This window comes from Anguilla rostrata, chromosome 4 (assembly GCF_018555375.3).
Source record: "Anguilla rostrata isolate EN2019 chromosome 4, ASM1855537v3, whole genome shotgun sequence".
NCBI classification, from domain to species: Eukaryota; Metazoa; Chordata; class Actinopteri; order Anguilliformes; family Anguillidae; genus Anguilla; species Anguilla rostrata.
In genome coordinates, this window is record NC_057936.1 from 5,072,950 (window position 1) to 5,093,749 (window position 20,800).

The 20,800-nt window shown below is 44.7% G+C and overlaps 1 protein-coding gene across 2 annotated transcripts; it reads right to left on the reverse strand.

The window, feature by feature from the left end:
* Positions 1-657: 657 nt before the first annotated feature.
* Positions 658-20,761, reverse strand: LOC135252284 (glutathione hydrolase-like YwrD proenzyme). 2 transcript variants are annotated; one of them, XM_064330203.1, is made up of 12 exons: positions 20,132-20,761; positions 19,940-20,046; positions 19,275-19,428; positions 17,747-17,900; positions 15,506-15,712; positions 13,339-13,491; positions 12,902-12,989; positions 11,190-11,361; positions 7,311-7,464; positions 5,660-5,830; positions 4,689-4,773; positions 658-3,747 (listed from the first exon to the last, which is right to left on the reverse strand). In XM_064330203.1, the coding sequence occupies exons 1-12, from the start codon at positions 20,149-20,151 to the stop codon at positions 3,506-3,508; spliced, it is 1,707 nt and encodes a 568-aa protein (XP_064186273.1). In that variant the 5' UTR covers positions 20,152-20,761; the 3' UTR covers positions 658-3,505. The 2 variants fall into 2 exon arrangements, with proteins under 2 accessions (XP_064186273.1, XP_064186274.1); XM_064330204.1 differs by having other exon boundaries at positions 20,215-20,759.
* Between the last annotated feature and the right edge of the window lie 39 nt (positions 20,762-20,800).

Below are 20,800 nucleotides of genomic sequence, written 5' to 3' on the forward strand. Positions count from 1 at the left end.
GGAGAAAGGGGAGTACTACTGCCAGGGAAAGGGGAGTACTACCACTGGAGAAATGGGAGTACGACTGCTCGGGAAAGGGGAGGACTACTGCTCGGGAAATGGGAGTACTACCACTGGAGAAAGGGGAGTAACACTGCCAGGGAAAGGGGAGGACTACTGCTGGGGAAAGGGGAGTATTACTGCCAGGGAAAGGGGAGGACTACTGCTGGAGAAATGGGAGGACTACCTCTGCGGAAAGAGGAGTACTACCTCTGGGGAAAGAGGAGTACTACTGCTGGGGAAAGGGGAGGAGAGTGATACCGCTGGGGAAGGGAGGACTACATGGGGAAAGGTTTGGGATTCCTTTGCGGGAAAGGGGAGACGACCTGCTGGGGAGGTGTGAGTGATGGTGATTGTTGGGGGAAGGGGAGGCTAATGGCGGGTGTTGGGATGTCTTTGAGTACGGAGGTGGTGTGGTGGAACCCAGGGACGTGGGTAGGAACTGGGCTTGTACCTGGTGAGTGTGAGTCGGGTGGACACTGCGTTGTACCCTTGAGAGTATTAACCTGTGTGTTGTGTGTATTGTGTATAATGGAACTGTAAATGCTATGTAGTGTGAAGTGCTATGATAGCCAAATGCCTGTTGTAACTGTGTGTGTACTGACTGTAGTATAGTCTGTGTTTATGTTAGTTGGACTGTGCATGTATGTGTGAGTTTCTGTGTGTGAAATGTACGTGTGCGTGTGTGTGTATGCTTGTGTTGGTGTCTGTGTACTGTGCACATATATGTATGTGTGCGTGTGCATCATCATAAATCCCAATAACACCATTGTGAAGTATAGTGATCCAAACGTACATTTCACTCACATTCAGAGTTTGAGCACTAAAACTCAGTTCCTGTGCCCTGTTACTCAAGATACCAAACAGAAAAATGAGCGTGCGTATTTACAGCACGTAAGCATAACACATAATGCGGATACAGCACCATACAGTCTAGAGGAAGCCTATCAAAATCTCTCTCTTGGTGAAATAGTCTCTCTAGTTGCATCAGGTCTCCACATTATTTCCAAAGCAAAAAACAACAGCCTGTCTTGGCAGGTAAAAAAAAAAATACCTGAAACGTACAGGATGGATGGCAGTTCTACATACTAACAGAAGGTGGCATCAAATAATTAAGAACAGACCTGAGGCGAAACAACAAGCAACCAAAAGAAGACATGACTTGACTCAACTCTCCTGGTTTAGTTTGATTGTCGGTTTGTCGTGTCCACTTCAAGCAAAACAGCGCAAGCGTCACCCAGCATATGGGCCTCAGCCACAGATCGCTAATGCTCTGCTTGTCATGTGCTCCACTCATACAGTGCAAAAAATCTCCCAAGAATGTCAAAAAAGACTGCAAAGTACAAGAACAGGCTTTCCCAACTGCCATCCATGATCCAGGATTAACCCCATAAGCAATGTGAAAGAAAGGAGGCAGTGATCGACGTTAATAAAGAAGTAATTCTGGGCCCCAGGAATGGGTGATGTGACTCCCTCCAAACAAGTTGTTTAGTAAACATTTTCCTCTCAGGGAAGCTTTGAGCTTTTTTTTTTTTTTTTTTACCTCATTAGCTGACCCAGGTAGCCGGAGGCGTACGGGGGAAACGTATATCTTAGGCCTAGAACATTCTACAGCACAATTAATACCAAGAGCCCGTAATCTGCTGAGAGAGAAGCTGCTTCAAGAAGGCGTCGTTTTTTATTCTCTAGAAGCAGCTGCAGAATCCAGAGCTGTCACACGCAGGGCATTCAGGATAATCTGTTCCTCTTTTGCGGTTTTAAAATCAGAAACTGTGACGGCAAGGCGTTACCCCTTTCGTTCTAAATATAGACAGAGATAAATTTTTTAAAAATGTGAAAGTTCAGGGCCTCTCTGAAGTTACTGCGTAAGGGTTTCTCGAGTCCCCTGCTGTGAAACCAAAGTGATCACGATAACTAACTGTGCTCATCTTCGCTCTCTCGCTCTCTCTCTCTCTCTGTGGCCTTGGCAACAGGTGGCTGGACACCCGAAAGGGATGTCGGTCACTCATTTCCTGCAGCCTGGACCACATCTTGGCTGTCCTTTCCTCTAGACCTTGACTGAGACCACAAGCGGAAAAGTCTGACACGTTGGGCCCCACCACCCCAGAACATCCTATACTCCTAAATATTTTTTTTCGAGGGCCCCTGTCAGTCAGGACTCTTGGAATCACCCAACCCCCCCCGCCCCCCCTTCCACCCTCCACCCCCTCATTCACGGCGTCCTTGACCACAAATAAAACAGGAAGTGGAAGAGCCCCTCCTTCCAGCTAAATAAAACAAATTCCACAGCTCTGATTCATCGCACTCCACGGTTAGTCAGAATGCAGTCATGCACCACATACAAAGCAATCACAAGGCTTCACATTTGACCACTTTCAGAAGTTCTGTTAATGTACTTGTGTTGAATGCATAAATAAACGTTCACACGTTTTTGCCTTTCAAGGGAAAACAAAAGCCATAATTTATTAAATACATTTAAAAACGTTTGCAGTTGAATGACTATGAGCAGTAATTAACTGCCCAAAATTGGCAGTTTGTTATAGAAAAGAGGACGTGTGGAAAAACATCGGCACATTGTAAAAACACAAACCAAAATTAAAAACAATTTTTTGTTGAATAAAATATTTTTTAAACCACTTGATCAAGCTTTTTCTTAATCGGCGCAATCAAAGTCAATTCGGACACTCGCACGTAAACTCAAAGCTCACCCGTTTTTGAGCAAAAAACACTGATCGAGTCCCAAAATCATGTCATAAAACATGAAGCCTGAGTTATCTTCTGTGCTCACTTCTACAGCTCTGCCAGGTTGAAAGGTCACTACAGGGGCAGTGCAGTTTAAGGAACTGGGCTTGCAGGTTCCCTTCCTGGTTGCGGCAGTGCCGTTGTAAACCCCTGAGAGAGGCAACGAGCCTGAATCGCTTCAGTAAACATTCAGCTGCATTAATGCATTAATGGACCATATGTAAAGGATGTATTCTATGTAAGATTGTAAAGGATGTATTCTGTGTAAGATCGTAAAGGATGTATTCTGTGTAAGATCGTAAAGAATGTAATCTGTGTCAGATCGTAAAGAATGTAATCTCTGTCAGATTGTAAAGAATGTAGTCTGTGTCAGATCGTAAAGGATGTAATCTCTGTCAGATTGTAAAGAATGTAATCAGATGTCAGATGATTTGTTAAATGGCTAAATGTAAATCCAAGTGGTTTCACTACCACGGTAATGTGATGGTAGGGATTCTCGATTTTTTTTGTGCTGTCCTTGATGCATTTTTATCGTACGTGCTGCAATTGCCTTGATGCATGGCTGTATTTGCATTACCCCACCAGTACCCCACCACTCCAGTAGGGGGTGTGGTTGGTCAGTACCCCACAGCTCCAGTAGGGGGCGTGGCTGGTCAGTGCCCCACAGCTCCATTGGGGGCGTGGTTGGTCAATACCCAACAGCTCCAGCAGGCGGCGTGGTTGGTCAGTACCCCAGTGCGCAGCCGTCTGCCCTGGGATCAGACCCCGCCCACAGCACCCTGGCTGACATTTCGGGCTCAGGGGCAGCGGGGTCCCACCAGCACCCCACAGCGATGACCTGCCCCCGACCGAACTGTGATCTGTCGTGTCCCGACACCGGCCAGAGCACCGTGTGCCCGCGTTTCTGGAGTTCCTCGGCCACGCCCTGCTCCACACCGGCCTCCACGCTCAGCTGCCAGTTTCCAGCTGCAGGACACATAGGAACGTGTGCTCAGAGACACCTTAAAACACTGATACAACACACCTTATAACACTGATACAACACACCTTATATCACTGATACAACACACCTTATAACACTGATACAACATACCATATATCACTGATACAACACACCTTATAACACTGATACAACACACCTTATATTACTAATACAACACACCTTATAACAGATACAACACACCTTATATCACTGATACAACACACCTTATATCACTGATACAACGTACCTTATATCACTGATACAACGTACCTTATATCACTGATACAGCACACCTTATATTACTAATACAACACACCTTATAACAGATACAACACACCTTATAACACTGATACAACACACCTTATATCACTGATACAACACACCTGATACAGCACACCTTATAACACTGATACAGCACACATTATAACACTGATACAACACACCTTATATCACTGATACAGCACACCTTATATCACTGATACGACACACCTTATATCACTGATACAACACACCTTATAACACTGATACAACACACCTTATATCACTGATACAACACACCTTATAACACGGATACAACTACACTACTGTCCTTATATCACTGATACAACTACACTAGTCCTTATAACACTGATACAACTACACTACAGTCCTTATAACACTGATGCAACTTCACTACAGACCTTACAACACTGATACAACACACCTTATAACACTGATACAACACACCTTATATCACTGATACAACACAACTTATATCACTGATAAAACTACATTACAGTCCTTATAGCACTGATACAACTACACTACAGACATTATAACACTGATACAACTACACTACAGTCCTTATAACACTGATACAACTACACTACAGACCTTAATCAACTACACAACACTAATCCTGAGCACACACACACACGCAACATACCAGCCTTATCATACTGCACATATATGCGTGGGGCGTCTAGGGCTCTCTGAGGGTTCATCCCAAACTCCAGCATGTTGAGCAAGACCTGCGGAGAACGACTGAGTCAAACACCAAGCAACCCTTCAGACACCAGATTTCTTGCAGATCACTGGCCATTTTAAAAAGACAAATACCTTCTCGGCAATACTAAGAACAAAATTCTTCTTTCATAATTAATCTTCTGTCATTGCCTGCCCAGTCATCAACGGACGGTCTACCAACAAACAACACCTCACCGTACATGAGTGTCCCCCAGGTGCGTAGGTCATCTGTGGCAGCATGACCTGTTAAATGCAGTTTACAGGCAACTGCAGCAATGGCAGCCCATACACTTCACAGACGGTGTCATTTAAACGGCAATCGTGGGAGAGAGATTAAATGGTAAATGGACTGCGCTTTTATCCAAATATAGCGCTTTTATCCAAATATAGCACTTTTATCCAAAGCGCTTTACAATTGATGCCTCTCATTCGCCAGAGCAGTTAGGTAGGTGCTGTTCAAGGACACTTGACATGCCAGGCGGTTTGAACCGCAACCCTCGACTGCCAGACAATTGGTCTTACCTCTGAGCATGTCGCCCAGGGACTAGCAAGCTGGGTATGAGCTTTTTCTTTATCACTGGAGATACGTGATAAATATGGGGGGGGTAGTAAAAAGGGTAAGAAGCTGGTCCTGTAACCTAAAGGTCAGATGGTTCGATTCCCAGGTAGGACCCTGCCATCGAACCGTTGAGCAAGGTACTTAACCTGCATTGCTTCAGTGTACATCCAGCTGTATAAACGGACGTAATGTAAATGCTATGCTAAAAAAAAAAAAAAAATGTCGTGTAAGTTGCAGTGGATGAGAGCGTCTGCTAAATGCCCATAATGTGATGTAATGCAATGTGGTCAACGGAGGTTGAGTGGGTGGGGTCGAGGAAGAGGGCGGGGCACCTGCACGTGCCCCTGGGGCTGCATGAAGGCTCCCATCACCCCATAGCAACAGAGCAGCCGCCCGGAGACGGCATCCGTCACCGCCGCCGGCATGATGGTGTGGTAGGGCCTCTTCGCCGGCCCCACGCAGTTTCCATGACTACGATCCAGGGAGAAGTTGGCTCCTCTGTTCTGCATGCACAAAATTTAAATATTAAAAATAAAAAAAAACTGAAAGGGAGTAAAAAAAAAAAGAAAGAAAGAAAGAACATAAAAACAATGGCGGCATTCAATTTCTGCTCTCTACACAGGAAGTGGCTCACATACTCTCTCATACACACACACACACGTCATCTACTCAGGATTTTTGAACAATGGCTCATTTTTCCGGACCTGCCTCATGGACCGGTCTGTTTTTTTTAGAGGAGGGGGAATTCCTTTCGCTGTTTTCAGCAGTCAAACAGTCATTCGGAAACTAGGCGTGACCCTACATCATTACTGCAGCACTTCCCAATAAAAGCCGTCTTCCTATGTGCAGAACATTTAATCAGTTCACTTGTAGATTAGAGTCTACAAGTGAACTTAGACCACAGTAAAATATTTCCTATAGGAACACAAAACCATTATCAGTTGTCACAGGGAATCCCTTATGAAATTTACAACAGAGAAACAGTCAGTCCACAGTCCCTATGTTCAGCACATCAATACTGCGCTCAGAATTTGTCAATAAATATTCACGGCCTCAATTTAGTGCCTTACACCAGTGTTTTTCAACCCTGGTCCTCGGGACCCACTACCCTGCATGTTTACCCTGAGGTTTCCCTGCTCCAACACACCTGATTCAAATAAATGGGTCATTATCAGGCTTCTGCAGAGCTTGATGACGACCCATTCATTTGAATCAGGTGTGTTGGAGCAGAGAAACATCTAAAACATGCAGGGCAGTGGGTCCCCAGGACCAGGGTTGAAAAACACTGCCTTACACTAATGCAGTGTAACAATGTAACACACTTTTGGGCCAGAGATCCCGATCCCATCCCATAGACATACCAGATACTCAGCTCTATATCCTTGGGCCTTAAAAGTCCTGACATTATTTTTTATATTTTTAAAATGACATTTCTCACATTAAACCTGAAATATTATAATTTACTTTTAAGGGGAGCGATAAAGTACAATACTGGGACATTCGACATTCTGCTTCATAACCCAACGCCCGAAACTCCCACTGCAATCCAGAACCTCCTGTGTTTAACCCTTTCAAAAGCAGGTGTTTTGGAACGTTTTTACTTTTTCAGCATTCTAAGCCAGCGTTCTGGAACCCCGTTGCTTTCGGTTACCAAGCGGTGATTGTGACATCAGCGTTAGAATGTTCAGTTAAGAACATTCAAATCACATATTTGTGACCTCACACCTCAAAGGGGTAACAACCAGGGAGGACTGAATGAATGCATGGGACTGGTCATCTGGTGAGTTTACAAAATCTTGGGAGAGCACTGCGGCAAATGGCCGCACTGTACTGTCAAACAGCACTCATTATTTTACGAAGAAGAGAGAGGACGGAAGTAATCGTGATGAGCTGTGAGCTGAGTATCTGGTCTTTGTAAAGGACCTGTGGTTAGACCCCGATAAAAACTCAAGGGGGGGGGGAATCGATCCCCTAGTTTCTCACGTGAAGGGAAAACCCGCAGTCCTCCGGAACCAGGCCCGTCCCGAAGCCCAAGTAGGTGCTGTTGACGAAGGAGCAGGCGTTCCCCTCCGCGTCCACGACGGCGAAGTAGACCGTGTCGCTTCCTGGAGGAGCCCCGTGCTCGTTGGCGCCCGCCCTGATTGGAACAGGCCTTATGAGGACGTGCGCTAGGCACTCTAAGGTCACTCCGTGTTATTCTTAAATAACACCGCTGCTGCTGCTTCGCCATTGTTTTCTTAAATTAGAGGAGGAGGAGGAGGAGGAGGAGGAGGAGGAGGAGGAGGAGGAGGAGGCGGGGGCGGGGTGGGGCGCGCTATCCCGACAGGCACGTGTCCCGTTCTGGCTTCTGTCTCCTCAGATTTTCCCTGGGTTAATTAGCGGTGTGTATAATTAGCTGTGTATTCTTAGCCGTGTATACAAACAGCCGGTTCACTCGCAGTTCATCCCAGCCGAGGAACACGTTCCAAATGGGGGGGGGGGGGGGAAGGCTTCCGCTTTCGATCGTTAAGTTTTTCAATAAATGTAGTTAAAATGTCACATCAGATAAAAAATGACGTTGTTAATTAAGAGAAATTAAGCTGATGGAGACATGAGAACTAAATTCAGCTCTACTTTAGCCTGGCCAGGTTCTGTTGGTTACATTCGCTCACAGTGTAAATGTGGTCTACAGTAGCAGCAGGTTCTCTGGCCTCAGTTTGCAGCGTAATACCACATAATGGCCACTAGAGGGCCACACAGCATGCACATTTACTGTGAGGTCGGAACAGATGAACTGAAACAGAACAGTTCACTGTGCCCTAAATTATATTCGTCCGAAAATGACTCAAAGATGCCAAAGTACAGCAAACACATTCAGTGACTCTCCTGGTTGAGGACACACAGCAAATGACAGCAGTTCCTGTTACCTATTTTCATACCCACACAGGTGAAGGTCCTAAATAAAGCATATATATTCTGGGGATGCAGTTCCACAGACTTCAGACAGACTGCTGAACTAGACGTGATGCCGTTGTGTGCTGTAGGTGGCGATGAGCATTCTAAGATGAACAGCAGAGCCACAGTATCGATGTAGCCAATTACCTCACACTACATCCTCGACATTAACAGACATTAACATTTTTCGAAACTGCATTTAAACAAAATAATTATGTGAGATTACACTGCCGCCAATATGAAGTGTTGCCTACAATTCGAGTTTGGCAACAGTAACGGATGAAGGAAGAGACTATGACCAAACTCGCCAAAAGGCCCAGCTGTATGAATGCGCTGTATGCAACAAAAAAAACAGGAAATCAGTGTAAATTGCTCTGGCTACGAACGTTTGTTGCATGCCTGAATGTAATGTAAAGTAACTTCAACATGAAAAACATAAACACAGAAACAGCAGACCGGTGTCACAAAGCAGGATTACTGAGTCAGCGACATAACTGCGCTAAAACCCGCGCTAAAAACCTGAGTAAAATCCAGAACCGATTTTTTATTTATTTTATCAGTCCCTGTTCAAGATTTTGGGGGGTCCCGGGCTTTACTCGGTGCAGCTACCCAGCAAACCCCGCTCTGTGACACAGGACCCTGGGTAAAAAGCTCATTTTAAACACTGCATCCCCTCCCTCAGTCCCCAATGGCATTTCTGCAGATCACTAACAATTAGCACAGGCCAAAAAACAAAAAACAAAAAAACACGTCTCCTGTCACACGCCCCTCCGATAGGGAGATCTGAAGGGGGGCGGGGGGGTGGGTTTCCGACCTCCGCCGCGGGGATTAAGCAAGAACGGGTCTGATTCATCGAGTGCTCGGCGCGATAAGGCAGCGCGAGTCGACGGGGGAAACCCTTAACTTACGCAACGTGATAAAAACCAACATAAAACTAATCTCTACCCTCAAAAGGGGTGTGTTAACATTCAACGCACTTTCTGAGTTTCGACCTTTGTGTTACTTTCAATTGTGTCAAAGGTACTACCACTTTTGCATTACAATATATACAATTTGTGTGTCACAAAGGGAGATTTTTAACATGGACTGTGTAGAAAGTATCGCAAAAGATTTTTGTCCTGAAGCGGAGGTTTGTTAAAAAACGTTATGCAGATGCAAAAACGCATCTGTTTTGAGAGTGTAGTACAAGTCCAAATTTGAACAGGACTTTCACATTGTCATTCACATTGCACATTGTACTGTAAGTCCAAACCTGTACAGATACATAATGATAATCACACCTATCTGCAATAATAAAATTATAAGATAACCTTAACTTATTTTCAGAAATCAAGCCTTCTGAGTTAATTTAGCATTCCCCATGCATGCTATTTGTGAAGATTGGGGATTTGTGAGGGAAAAATAACGTCTATCTTGAATGATACTATAACAATAATTTCTTCTAACGAATGGGCAGTCCGCCAAGTGGCTATTAATAAACTTTGTCGAGAAAAAAACACCACCCTTTCCGTTCTAAATAAGTCAACTTTAAACTTCCAGTTACGACAATGACTCATTAATGATGATTTTCTCTCGCTACGAACGATAGCCAAACACAGATAACCTGTTACAGCGCACCACATATAAATGCCTGGAGTGTGCTAATTGCAGACAGACCCGTTTCTTGTGTCACACCAACCGCAACCGTAAAGGCAACGCCAATGCTAGCGGTCTGTTTATTTTTCACCCGGCAACCAGAAAGTCTAAAGTCTGATTGGCGAGTACTGAGTTTCCATTGTAAAACTCCAAACAGAGGAGGCCCTGTGATGCTCGGTGGGGGAGGGAGGGAGGTTTCAGGGATGTAAGCAAACAGTGCTATCTAAAGCAAACACGGCGTACCTGTCTCCAACAGGTACCTGTCTGGAGGCGGGGAGGATGGCTGAGCCAGCCATGTGGGAGAATTTCAACTGGTGCCAATTTAAAAAAATTAAGGAAGAAAAAAAAAAATTACCCACAATCTCAACCACCTTAAGATAATGAATCATGTCTCATGATTATATGGACAGTGTACTACAAGGGTTTGGGCTTATAACTGAAAGGCTGCAGGTTCGATTCCCGGCTGGGGTACTACCTGGACCGCTTCAGCAAAAGTATGAGAAATAATAATTTAAAGTTACTGCTCTCTAGCTAAGGGTATGTGCTAAGCAAATTAAAGTGTCAATAGCTGAATTCATCCACATTACAAAAAGGCCATATACTTTTTTCGCAATGACGTTTTTGAAGGAAAATCGATTAGGTGTGTTTGAGTTCTGCAATTGCTCTTCTGTATGCTATTTTCCGTGGGTGGTGCCTGGGTGGCAGCAATCCTGCCAAGTATTCAAATGTGGTGACGCACGCACACGGGAACTTGCATGCCGAAAGCGATAGAGCAAGCGCCTAAAATGCAAAAAGGTCTTTCGAAATTAGGTCTGACATGTTGCTCAATATCACCGTGTCCGAACACATTGTTGGTTGACCTCTTGGCAGCCTTCCTGCTTCAAAATACGTTACCGGGGGATCATAAGCACTCTATGTGCTCTTAGTAATTGTTTTGTTTCAAATCAAACTCCATCAATTGTAGGCATCAATCGTAAAGCACTTTCGGTGAAAGCACTATAAATGCGGTCCATTTACCATTTACCATTTAGCTCTGGCATTTGGACAAAGACTAACTTTTGTGACCACCAGTCACCACAGATGTCGCCAAATCCCCCAAAAACTGAAAACATACTGTACTTATGCACGTACAGTATTTTACACAAACAAAAATCAAGAACTACTACATGCACCAGTAACGTGTTCCTTATTCTTTGGATTAAAAATTAATTTTTTGCGGCACGCTCTTGAGCATTTCAGTAAACGGTCGATGTGAAGGTTTTGGGGTTTTTTCGCCGACCGTAGTGGACTTACGCCTGCATGTTTATGAGCCGCGCGCGCTGGTTGCCATAGTCCCGGGACAGAAGCCCCTCCAGGGGCACTCTGACCTTTTCGGGGTCGGCGCAGTAGTGCGCCACGTCGGCCAGGCTGAGCTTCAGGGCTTCCGTCAGGACGTGGAGGTAGCCGCTGCTGTTGTGGCCCATCTCTACGAGCAGGTAAACAGGTAAACAGGTAAGCAGGTAAGCAGACAGGGCTCGCCCCCCAAAATGAATTACATTTAAGGCAGCGGTCTCCAAACCCTGGTCCTGGAGAGCTACAGGGTCTGCTGGTTTTCATAGTCACTCTGCACTTCATGAATCAATTAGAGCAGTTGATTACACAGTTAACTCAACTCACCTGGTGCCTTGGGTCTCAATTGGGTGCTGATTTTAAGGTGAAAACAAAAACCAGCACACCCTGTGGCTCTGCAGGACCAGGGTTGGAGACCACTGATTTAAGGCATTTAGCAGACATATTAAAATGGCCGCAGGTAAAATTAACAGAATTCACAGGATCAAATTTAAGGCGAATGTCAAGTTGACACCTGTTGTAGGATCGTACAGCATTGCCTGCTTAGAATTCTGTGCAACACAGTCATATTACATTGCATTACAGGCATTTTATCAGACGCTCTTATCCAGAGTGACTTACACAACTATTTACGCAGCATTCACATTGTATCCATTCATACAGCTGGATACATACTGAAGCAATGCAGGTTAAGTGTCTTGCTCAAGGGTACAACAACAGTGTCCTATCACAGAATCGAACCTGCAACCTTTAGGTTACAAGGCCAGTTTCTCACCACTGCCTCACGTGCATAGACCTGCTTTGCGATGACACACCTTTAAGGAATGTGCAGAGTACAGTAGGGATGGGGCTCGATCCCATTTCAACTCACACAATTCAGGAAATGAACTGAAATTCAATTAACAAACTGATGAAAAAATGTCATCAACATTCAAAGGCTCAATTTTAATTAAAAAATTCAACGGTTCACTTTTTCCGTTAATGAAACTCAATTTTTCAATTCTGTTTCCTGAGCTGACTGAACTGAAATGAAATTGACCTCAAATGCTGGTATACGGTATATATATTGCACACTGACATTTTGGCATGGATCCAAGATTTTAAAAGACATTCTTATTCTTATCCATTGCAAGACCATGATAAAACCATTAATAACAGGACATTCTCATCTATAAACACTTTGTACATTAAAACAATGTGTTTTTAAGTACCCTATACTGCATTTCTGGCTGATTTCAATGAAAGACAGAAAATGACAGAAAAAATCTCCCTACGATAACCCTCTGATGATATGCAGATATGGATAACACACATCCATGGACTTTGAATCCAATTTACTGTGATGGTAAATCAGGGTAAAGATGGTAAATAGACTGCATTTATATAGCGCTTTTATCCAAAGTGCTTTACAATTGATGCCTCTCATTCACCAGAGCAGTTAGGGGTTTGGTGTTCTTGCTCAGGGACAATTCGAAACGCCCAGGGCGGGGATCGAACCGGCAACCCTCCGACTGCCAGACAACCGCTCTTACCTCCTGAGCTATGTCGCCCCTGATCTGCCTGTACCTGTAAGTTCACCACCATTAAATATCCATTCCAAATGTCCTGAAGGGAATGCATTATTTGCCGTAAAAACCGGTCGGCCGTGCTTAAACCTGCCACAGTCACTGCCGTACCTTTCATGGGAAAGTTTTCCAGGATGTTCAGCGCCATGATGGCCGCTATTCCCTGGCCGTTGGGGGGGCATTCCCAAAGTCTCACCCCCTGTGGTGGGACGGCGACAGCGCAGGGGGAAAACACAACCGGTTAAAAGCGACTTGCAACCCGCTACGCGATAACTGAAGCAACTGTGCACGCCCAGGTCAGTACCTCAGATCTGCATACAATACCCAGCATGCATATGGGGGAGGGGGTTCAAAACTTAATGGGCACGTCACTTCCTAAATGAGAATTCAGAAGTAAAAAAAAAGCTCCAGACAATTTTACCTCACTTGCTTTTCTTGGTGTTTCAGGGCTGTTTCTCTTTTGCCTAATTTTCTGTTTCCGTCTTTGTAAACAGTTCTCTGTAAAAGAGTGCTGTACGAATAAAATCGGTTCGGTCAGATTTGAGTACCTTGTAATCGGTGAAAATGGGCTGGACTTCAGCACTGCTGTGGCTCCTCAGGTCGTCCAGGGTCATGACCCCACCGTTCCGCCTGACAACATCTACTATGGCCTCCGCTACCCTCCCTTCATAAAACCCGGACTTCCCGCGCTGGGCCAGCTCCTGAGGGAATTCAATTATCATCTATCAATTCACTCATTCATTCTGCAAGCCCCTGAACCGTTTTTTTTTTTTTAAAGGTGAAAACAAAATCAGGAGGCCTGCGGAAATCCAACAGGACAGAAAGGCAAAGCATCATGGGAAAGAGAATGAAACCATGACGACCCTTCACATCACGGCTGCCCCGCCCTATCCCTGGAGATCTACCGTCCTGTAAGGTTTTTATTTCAAGCCTAATTTGGCACACCTGATTCTACTAATTAGCAGCTCAACGGGATCTCTGGCTGTTTAATGAAGTGTGCGCTTTGTTAGGTTTGGAGTGGAAAACCTAGCAGGACGGCAGATCTCCAGGAACAGGGTTGGGCAGCTCTGTTTTATGTCATTCCTGCACTTTTGCGTGACATTTTCAGTGGTTCAAAAGGGCGGCACACGCACAGTCCCAAAAGAACACGGCCGTCCAGGAGAGACGTCACGTGGCACGCATCGATTACAATAAGAGCTCTCGAATGCCACGGCCGCGCGGTATGATGTTTCTATGTACAGTACTAATTCAATTGGCGTGGGCTGTTACTGCTCTGTTTACTGATTAGATCCGCGACTGATTAATGAGCCATCTGGCAGCGTCGCGCGGACCAGCCAGGGAAGATGAAGAACCACGCACTTGTAACCGCGGCAACCCGGTTACCGGCATGTAAAAGGGCAACAGATTATTCTTTTTGCGCGATTTATATTTTATCTGACTTTTGACCGTTGACGCGCACATCGAGAAATGCAAAGTGAGGGGGATATTCCTTACAGCCGATCTTACATTCAGCAGTCTTCAGTTCCATAGTATCAATTTTCAGTTTGATCGACTACTGTCAATCTAACCCACTGGAGTGACATTACCTTGTAATTCTGTCTCTAGACAGCTCTAACTGCTACATTAATGCCTACCATTAGGGATCTGTTCATATGTTATTTTTAGTTGCTCTATAGAGTCTCTCCATTTCCCCTTTCGTTCCCCTTCTACTGGAGGAATTCAATATTTACTTTTGACTAAAAGATACGTTTTAACGGTTAACTGTTGTTTAAAAAAAAATTACAAAGACGTTAAGTTTTTTTCCCCCCTGACAAATTGCAAGTCACGTGCAAGCAGATGATAATACTTTTCAAATATAGCAAAGGTGATAACACTGGACTGTGACCTCTCTACTAAAGAGTCCACAGTTGAGACTCATTAACAAAATGTCAGCCACACCCGGTGATGAATTATCACACAAATTCTTGAATAAGCATCACCCCCGCACCAGGCACCTGAGCGTATTCAGGGGACTTGACATGAATACAGATCAGAGAGATGCCTGGAACTGTAGACTATTCCCGTCACTAAAAAATGTTACATTTTGTTTAACATCTCAGTTCACAGAGATTACATCGCACAACATTGCATTTATTTGACAGACGCTTTTATCCAAAGCGACGTACAAAAGTGCATATCATGGTCTCTGGAACAACGACAAAACACAGGTTCGATAAGGTGCAATACTCATTTCGTACATCTGATTCGTAGAGATAAAGCAAATGGACTGACTCCAAAAGAGATTTTAAGCTGTCATCTATTTCAGAAAAACTAGTGTGGGGAAGAAAAAAAAAGGGCCTTTCTTCAACCAGTTTCAGTGAAGCCGCACTGGATCCACTTTGTTATGTTTCAACGCATTCTGCGAGGGAGCAGGGGAATGATGACCTTGTGTGGACAGACCTGGCTCAAAAACGCGCCTGAAGCGCTTCCAACTCTTTAGACGCCAGGAAAATTTTAAAGCGCTCCGGAAGACACCAGGGAATTTTCAGCCAAACACGTTGCTAAAATCAAAACGTAAAATGGTACGAAAGACAAAATCACTTTTCACTGAATACCGGTGAAAACGGAGATGTATTTTAGAACCCGTTCAAGGGATTTTAGTGGCATCTCAAGGGTTAAAGCGTTTTTAGAATTTGTCTGGGGGGGGGGGGGGGAGGGGGATGGTCCCTTCGTTACCCGGTAGGTGCGAGCCAGCGCGGGGTTAGCGAACAACTGGCCATGTTTGGGTGGTCGGTTGTTGATGAGGAAGTTTCCACCCAGCGCCTTCCCAGCATCCTCCAGGGCCTTCGACCACTTGGCCCAGTGGTGGGCAGTGACCTCCGCCACGGGGAAGCCCCTCTCGGCGAGCTCCGCGGCAGGCTCCAGAACCTCTCCCAGCGTCAGCTGTTAGAAAACAGAGAGGACTACAAATTTAGCCATGTAGCAGAACTCAAAATCCCATGAGCCCACACTTTCATTCAATTACAGTTTCATACATTCAGCAGATGCTTTTTTCCGAGAGCAATTTAAACACTTTAGTTTTACTTTTTTTTTTCGCCCACAGGTCGGAGAAACATCTGAAATGCTTTCATTAACAGTGTGGAGACACTTTAAGGGCTCTTTAAAGAGGTACTGGACTTACAGACAGCCATGGCGGATGGCAGCATCAGTGAAAGCAACTTTACATTATTTTTTACATTGTTTATTCTTAAAAATATTTTTTCACGCAATACTGCACAGCCCTTTTTATTATCCACCATTTCCCAGATCTGAATATACGAAAGAACCTCTGCCATTCGAGTGTACTGGGAAAGTCCTGAAAAGTTCATTTGTATGTGATTTCTTGAAGGGGGGGAAAAGGAACAAAATAAAACTGCAATGAAGCATGTACTGGTGATGCTGTCATCATATAAATCCAGAATTTGCATTCGCATTAAGATTTATGCAAAGATATGGAAAAGCACGGGCAGTTTGCCAGCAATGTCCCCGTTAGGAAAACCAGACAAAATGCATACAAGTTGCATGTTGCAAGACTAAAAATGAAAAGGAAACGGTGAAAGACGACGTTCATTTTTTACACTGTAGTGGGACAAATTTAAGTGGGGACTAATTGGGGACATACTGGCTGATCCATTCTGAACACTAATATTCATGAAAAGCAGGGAAGATAAAATAAAAAGGATTTTTTAAAAAAAAACCATGAAAGCAGGGCCTTCCTGAATTGAAAGGAACTCTCAAGGGAACTCTATCCAAAACACTTTTTACTCATATTTTCAACACCGCTCTGCGGTTTCAGTTCACCCTTTTAAGTTGTTATGGTGATTATATGGCTTTCTTGTTACTTTTGGAACGCTTTAAAAAATAAAAATAAAAAGTCTAGCCAAAGTCTAAAATAAATTTTACAGTTAAGCAGGAAGTCATAGCCCCATCAGTATGTCGGATGTTCAGGATTTAGTGACAGTGATGTTGCTAATGAGCTCCTGAACAACCGGGTGGTCTCACACCAACAATGGAAGGAATCCCTGAGTTTCTATTCCACCTTCACGCCAGAACAACTGGGTGGTATCACACCAGCAAAGGATGGAATCCCTCAGTTTGTACTTGTGCCTTTTTACTCCTGAACAACTGGATGATATCACACCAGCCAGAGGATGGAATCCCTCACTTTGTATTGTACCTTTTTACTCCTGAACAGCTGGATGGTATCACACCAGCAAAGGATGGAATCCCTCAGTTTGTACTTGTACCTTTTTACCCCTGAACAACTGGATGATATCACACCAGCCAGAGGATGGAATCCCTCAGTTTGTACTTGTACCTTTTTACCCCTGAACAACTGGATGATATCACACCAGCCAGAGGATGGAATCCCTCACTTTGTATTGTACCTTTTTAGTCCTGAACAGCTGGATGGTATCACACCAGCAAAGGATGGAATCCCTCAGTTTGTACTTGTACCTTTTTACTCCTGAACAACTGGATGATATCACACCAGCCAGAGGATGGAATCCCTCACTTTGTATTGTACCTTTTTACTCCTGAACAGCTGGATGGTATCACACCAGCAAAGGATGGAATCCCTCAGTTTGTACTTGTACCTTTTTACTCCTGAACAACTGGATGGTATCACAGCAGCAAAGGATGGAATCCCTCAGTTTGTACTTGTACCTTTTTACTCCTGAACAACTGGATGATATCACACCAGCCAGAGGATGGAATCCCTCACTTTGTATTGTACCTTTTTACTCTGAACAGCTGAGGTATCACACCAGCAAGGATGGAATCCTCAGTTTGTACTTGTACCTTTTACTCCTGAACAACTGATGATATCACACAGCCAAGGAGGAATCCCTCACTTTGTATTGTACCTTTTTACTCCTGAACAACTGGATGGTATCACACCAGCAAAGGATGGAATCCCTCAGTTTGTACTTGTACCTTTTTACTCCCGAACAGCTGGATGGTGTCACACCAGCCGGCTGCTGCGCCTGGAACGGTGACATTGAGGGCATGGAAGACGGAGGGGGGCTGTGCCTCGCTGAAACCCAAACCGCTCAACAGGTCCAGGGTCAACGCCCTGGGGGACCGACCACTTCAGCAAAAGAGGCAGCAAAGGGGGGGCGGGGGGGGGGGGGGAGGGGGCAAGCGAGAGAGAGACGGAGGGGGAAGCAAGAGGAGGGGCGAGGGGGGGGGCGAGCGAGAGGGGGGGGAGCGAGAGAAAGAGACGGGGGGAGCAAGAGGAGGGGCGAGGGGGGGAAGCGAGAGAGAGAGAGACGGGGGAGTGAGAGAAAGAGATGGGGGAGTGAGAGAGGGGGGGTAGGAAGAGAGAGAGACGGGGGGGGGGGGGGACACCCCTGTAGTTTACACCTGCCATGAGTCAGTTTTGCAAATAGTTGAAGCCTGACATCCACCGGCAAACATTCACCCGTTTATAAATCTTTGAAGCGTTTCAGGAATGACGCTACGTTTATGTTAGCACCAACACTACACAATAGCAGACCGATAGGGAAGAAGCCAAAAAAAACTGATTGTTTTTCCAGAAGTTCTGTTTTCACAGTAAAATCGCCCCGTGAATCCGTAAATGTTACTCAGAATCAAAGGGGAAACACGAGTAACCGATCAATCCATTGACGTGACAATTTTGCTCTTTTCCAACCCTTGACATTAGACCATAAACGTAGCATTTCTGTACAAGAACAGTACAACACACCCTGCGATAAGGGCTTGACTTTGACTTTAGACTTCATCGTCCACACTAGGTGGAAATTTGTTTCCAGATGCAGAGTAATCGTTATCAATGGGATACACAAAGGCACAACCTATTAAATTAACGTTAATGTGTCTAGTAAAGCATTAATTAATAGTTCCTTCGGAACAAGAAACTCCTCGAAGTTTCCGCAAAGCGTAGGGAGTAAGCTATAAAAAAATATTACAGATAACACGAGAATTGGTATGGCTTTACAAACCATTCCAAAAATAGTTTGTAGCTTACATACTGGTCTATTCTGGTTTCATTCTTAAACATGGAAAGTGAACTCTCCACACACAGGCTATCTATTACACTTAAGCGAAGAGCCGCTCCATTTAGAATTCAAACTCATCAGAAATTCAATACAAAAATGTGGTAAAACTGGATTCCTTTGTGTTTCCTTCAAGTAATCCAATGCATTGACACAGTAAAACGCCCAGAACTAATTGAACTCTAACACTTAACAGATAACGTTTGGTCTCACTCTGGAATTCGGGACCAAATGTTATCTGTTAAAGAGTTGAATTAGCACCGTTAAGAGGTCAATTTAATACCGGACATTTTACTGTGTAGGGTAGGCTAACTTCTCTGTAGAATGGATGGCATCGGCCACATTCTTCGTGTTTTTACTCGTTTTCACGAGATGATAAGAAAAACCGGAAATTTTGCAATGCAGGAGGAGAACTATAAATAAATAGGCTAAGAGTTCCCTCTCACCTCCCGTTCAACCCGCGCACCTGCCCGGTGCGGGCGTCGTAGAAGAGGCAGAAGCAGTCTCCGCCAATCCCAGTGCTGCATGGTTCCGTCACACCGAGAGCGGCGGCGACAGCCACCGCAGCGTCGGCTGCGTTGCCGCCTCTCTTCAGAATGTCTGTCGTACAGCAGAACATCGCATATTTAGCGGGACATAGAACCCCAGGTTTTCTGTACACAAGACTCACACACAGATAAGACCCACCAGATAGCTGGAAGTAAAAAGTCAAGTACTGCGTTTAATAAAAATTGCAAGAACTGCGCGACTGTGGAACAAATAATGCGTCAATGTGAAAAATATTTATGAGGTTAAGATCTAAGGATTTCGGAAGAAAAAACAACAATAGTGTAGCCTACTGACATGAGCACATGCTAGCTGTCACTCTGTGAAATTAAACGTCAATCCATGAAAGTAACGATGTTCTTCTAGCCTAAATCAATAGTTTAGAGGTTACTAGGACTGTATGTATGAGCGCAAAAGTCGTCCCGATGTGTGACATGACGTATTCGTGAAAACGTTGATGTTTCGGTGCTTTTTCAGTTGTACAGTTACCGCACAGTTTCAAAACTGGTCTTTGCACCGTGCACAGTGCTATAGCCCGCATATACACATGTGCAGTAATACTTACCAAGTCCAATAACTGACGCCAAAGGCTGACTCGAAGCAATGCAGCCATTTAAACAAACAACGGGTGAGCGTCGAGAGGAGAAGGGGAGTTCCGGCTGCATTATCTTCCTAAAATAACACACATTTTACACAGTCGTCCAGACAGCCTACGACACTTTTTACATAATTTCCTGTTCATTGTCCGAAGGCCTACCGTTTCAGTTTGCATGACATCACAAACACTCTGTCAAGAACCGGTTTTGGGAAACTATGTACATATATAAATTGACAAATCACCTATATTGAGTCGAGCTTCTGTAATTCTGTCTCGTCTTTTCGCATCATCACCACGTATCTTTTGCCCAACTAAGTCCTACCCGGGACCTCAACTGTAAGCATGCAGTAACATGATTCCGCGAGCCGTGTTATCGGTGTTCGATTAACAGGAGTGTGAAGGGAATTCCCAGCGCGGACTAAAGTACAGTCAGGCTATCCGTGTCCCTGGTAATTCACAGAGGTGGGTAGGCTAACCCGGCTTCAAAGAGTGGAAGACAGTACTAACCATGTATTTGCTCCACCAGTATGCACTAAACCAGCTGATTACACTAATTAGTTCTCCTACCTGGCTTAAGATTTGTGCTAATTAGAATCAGCTGGTTTAGTGCATGTTGGTGGAGGAAATACATGGTTAGTACTTCGACTCTTTGAAGCCGGGTTACCCACCTCTGGTAATTCGTGGTTTATACATGTAGGCCTATATGTTTCGATTTTTCTGCGGAAAGAACTTGAAACGCTCATATCACGCTAACAAATATTTGTTGGATATTCAGTCAAGTTCAAAGTCCGCTGACTAAGCCTAATACGACGGTACTGAAAACTACAG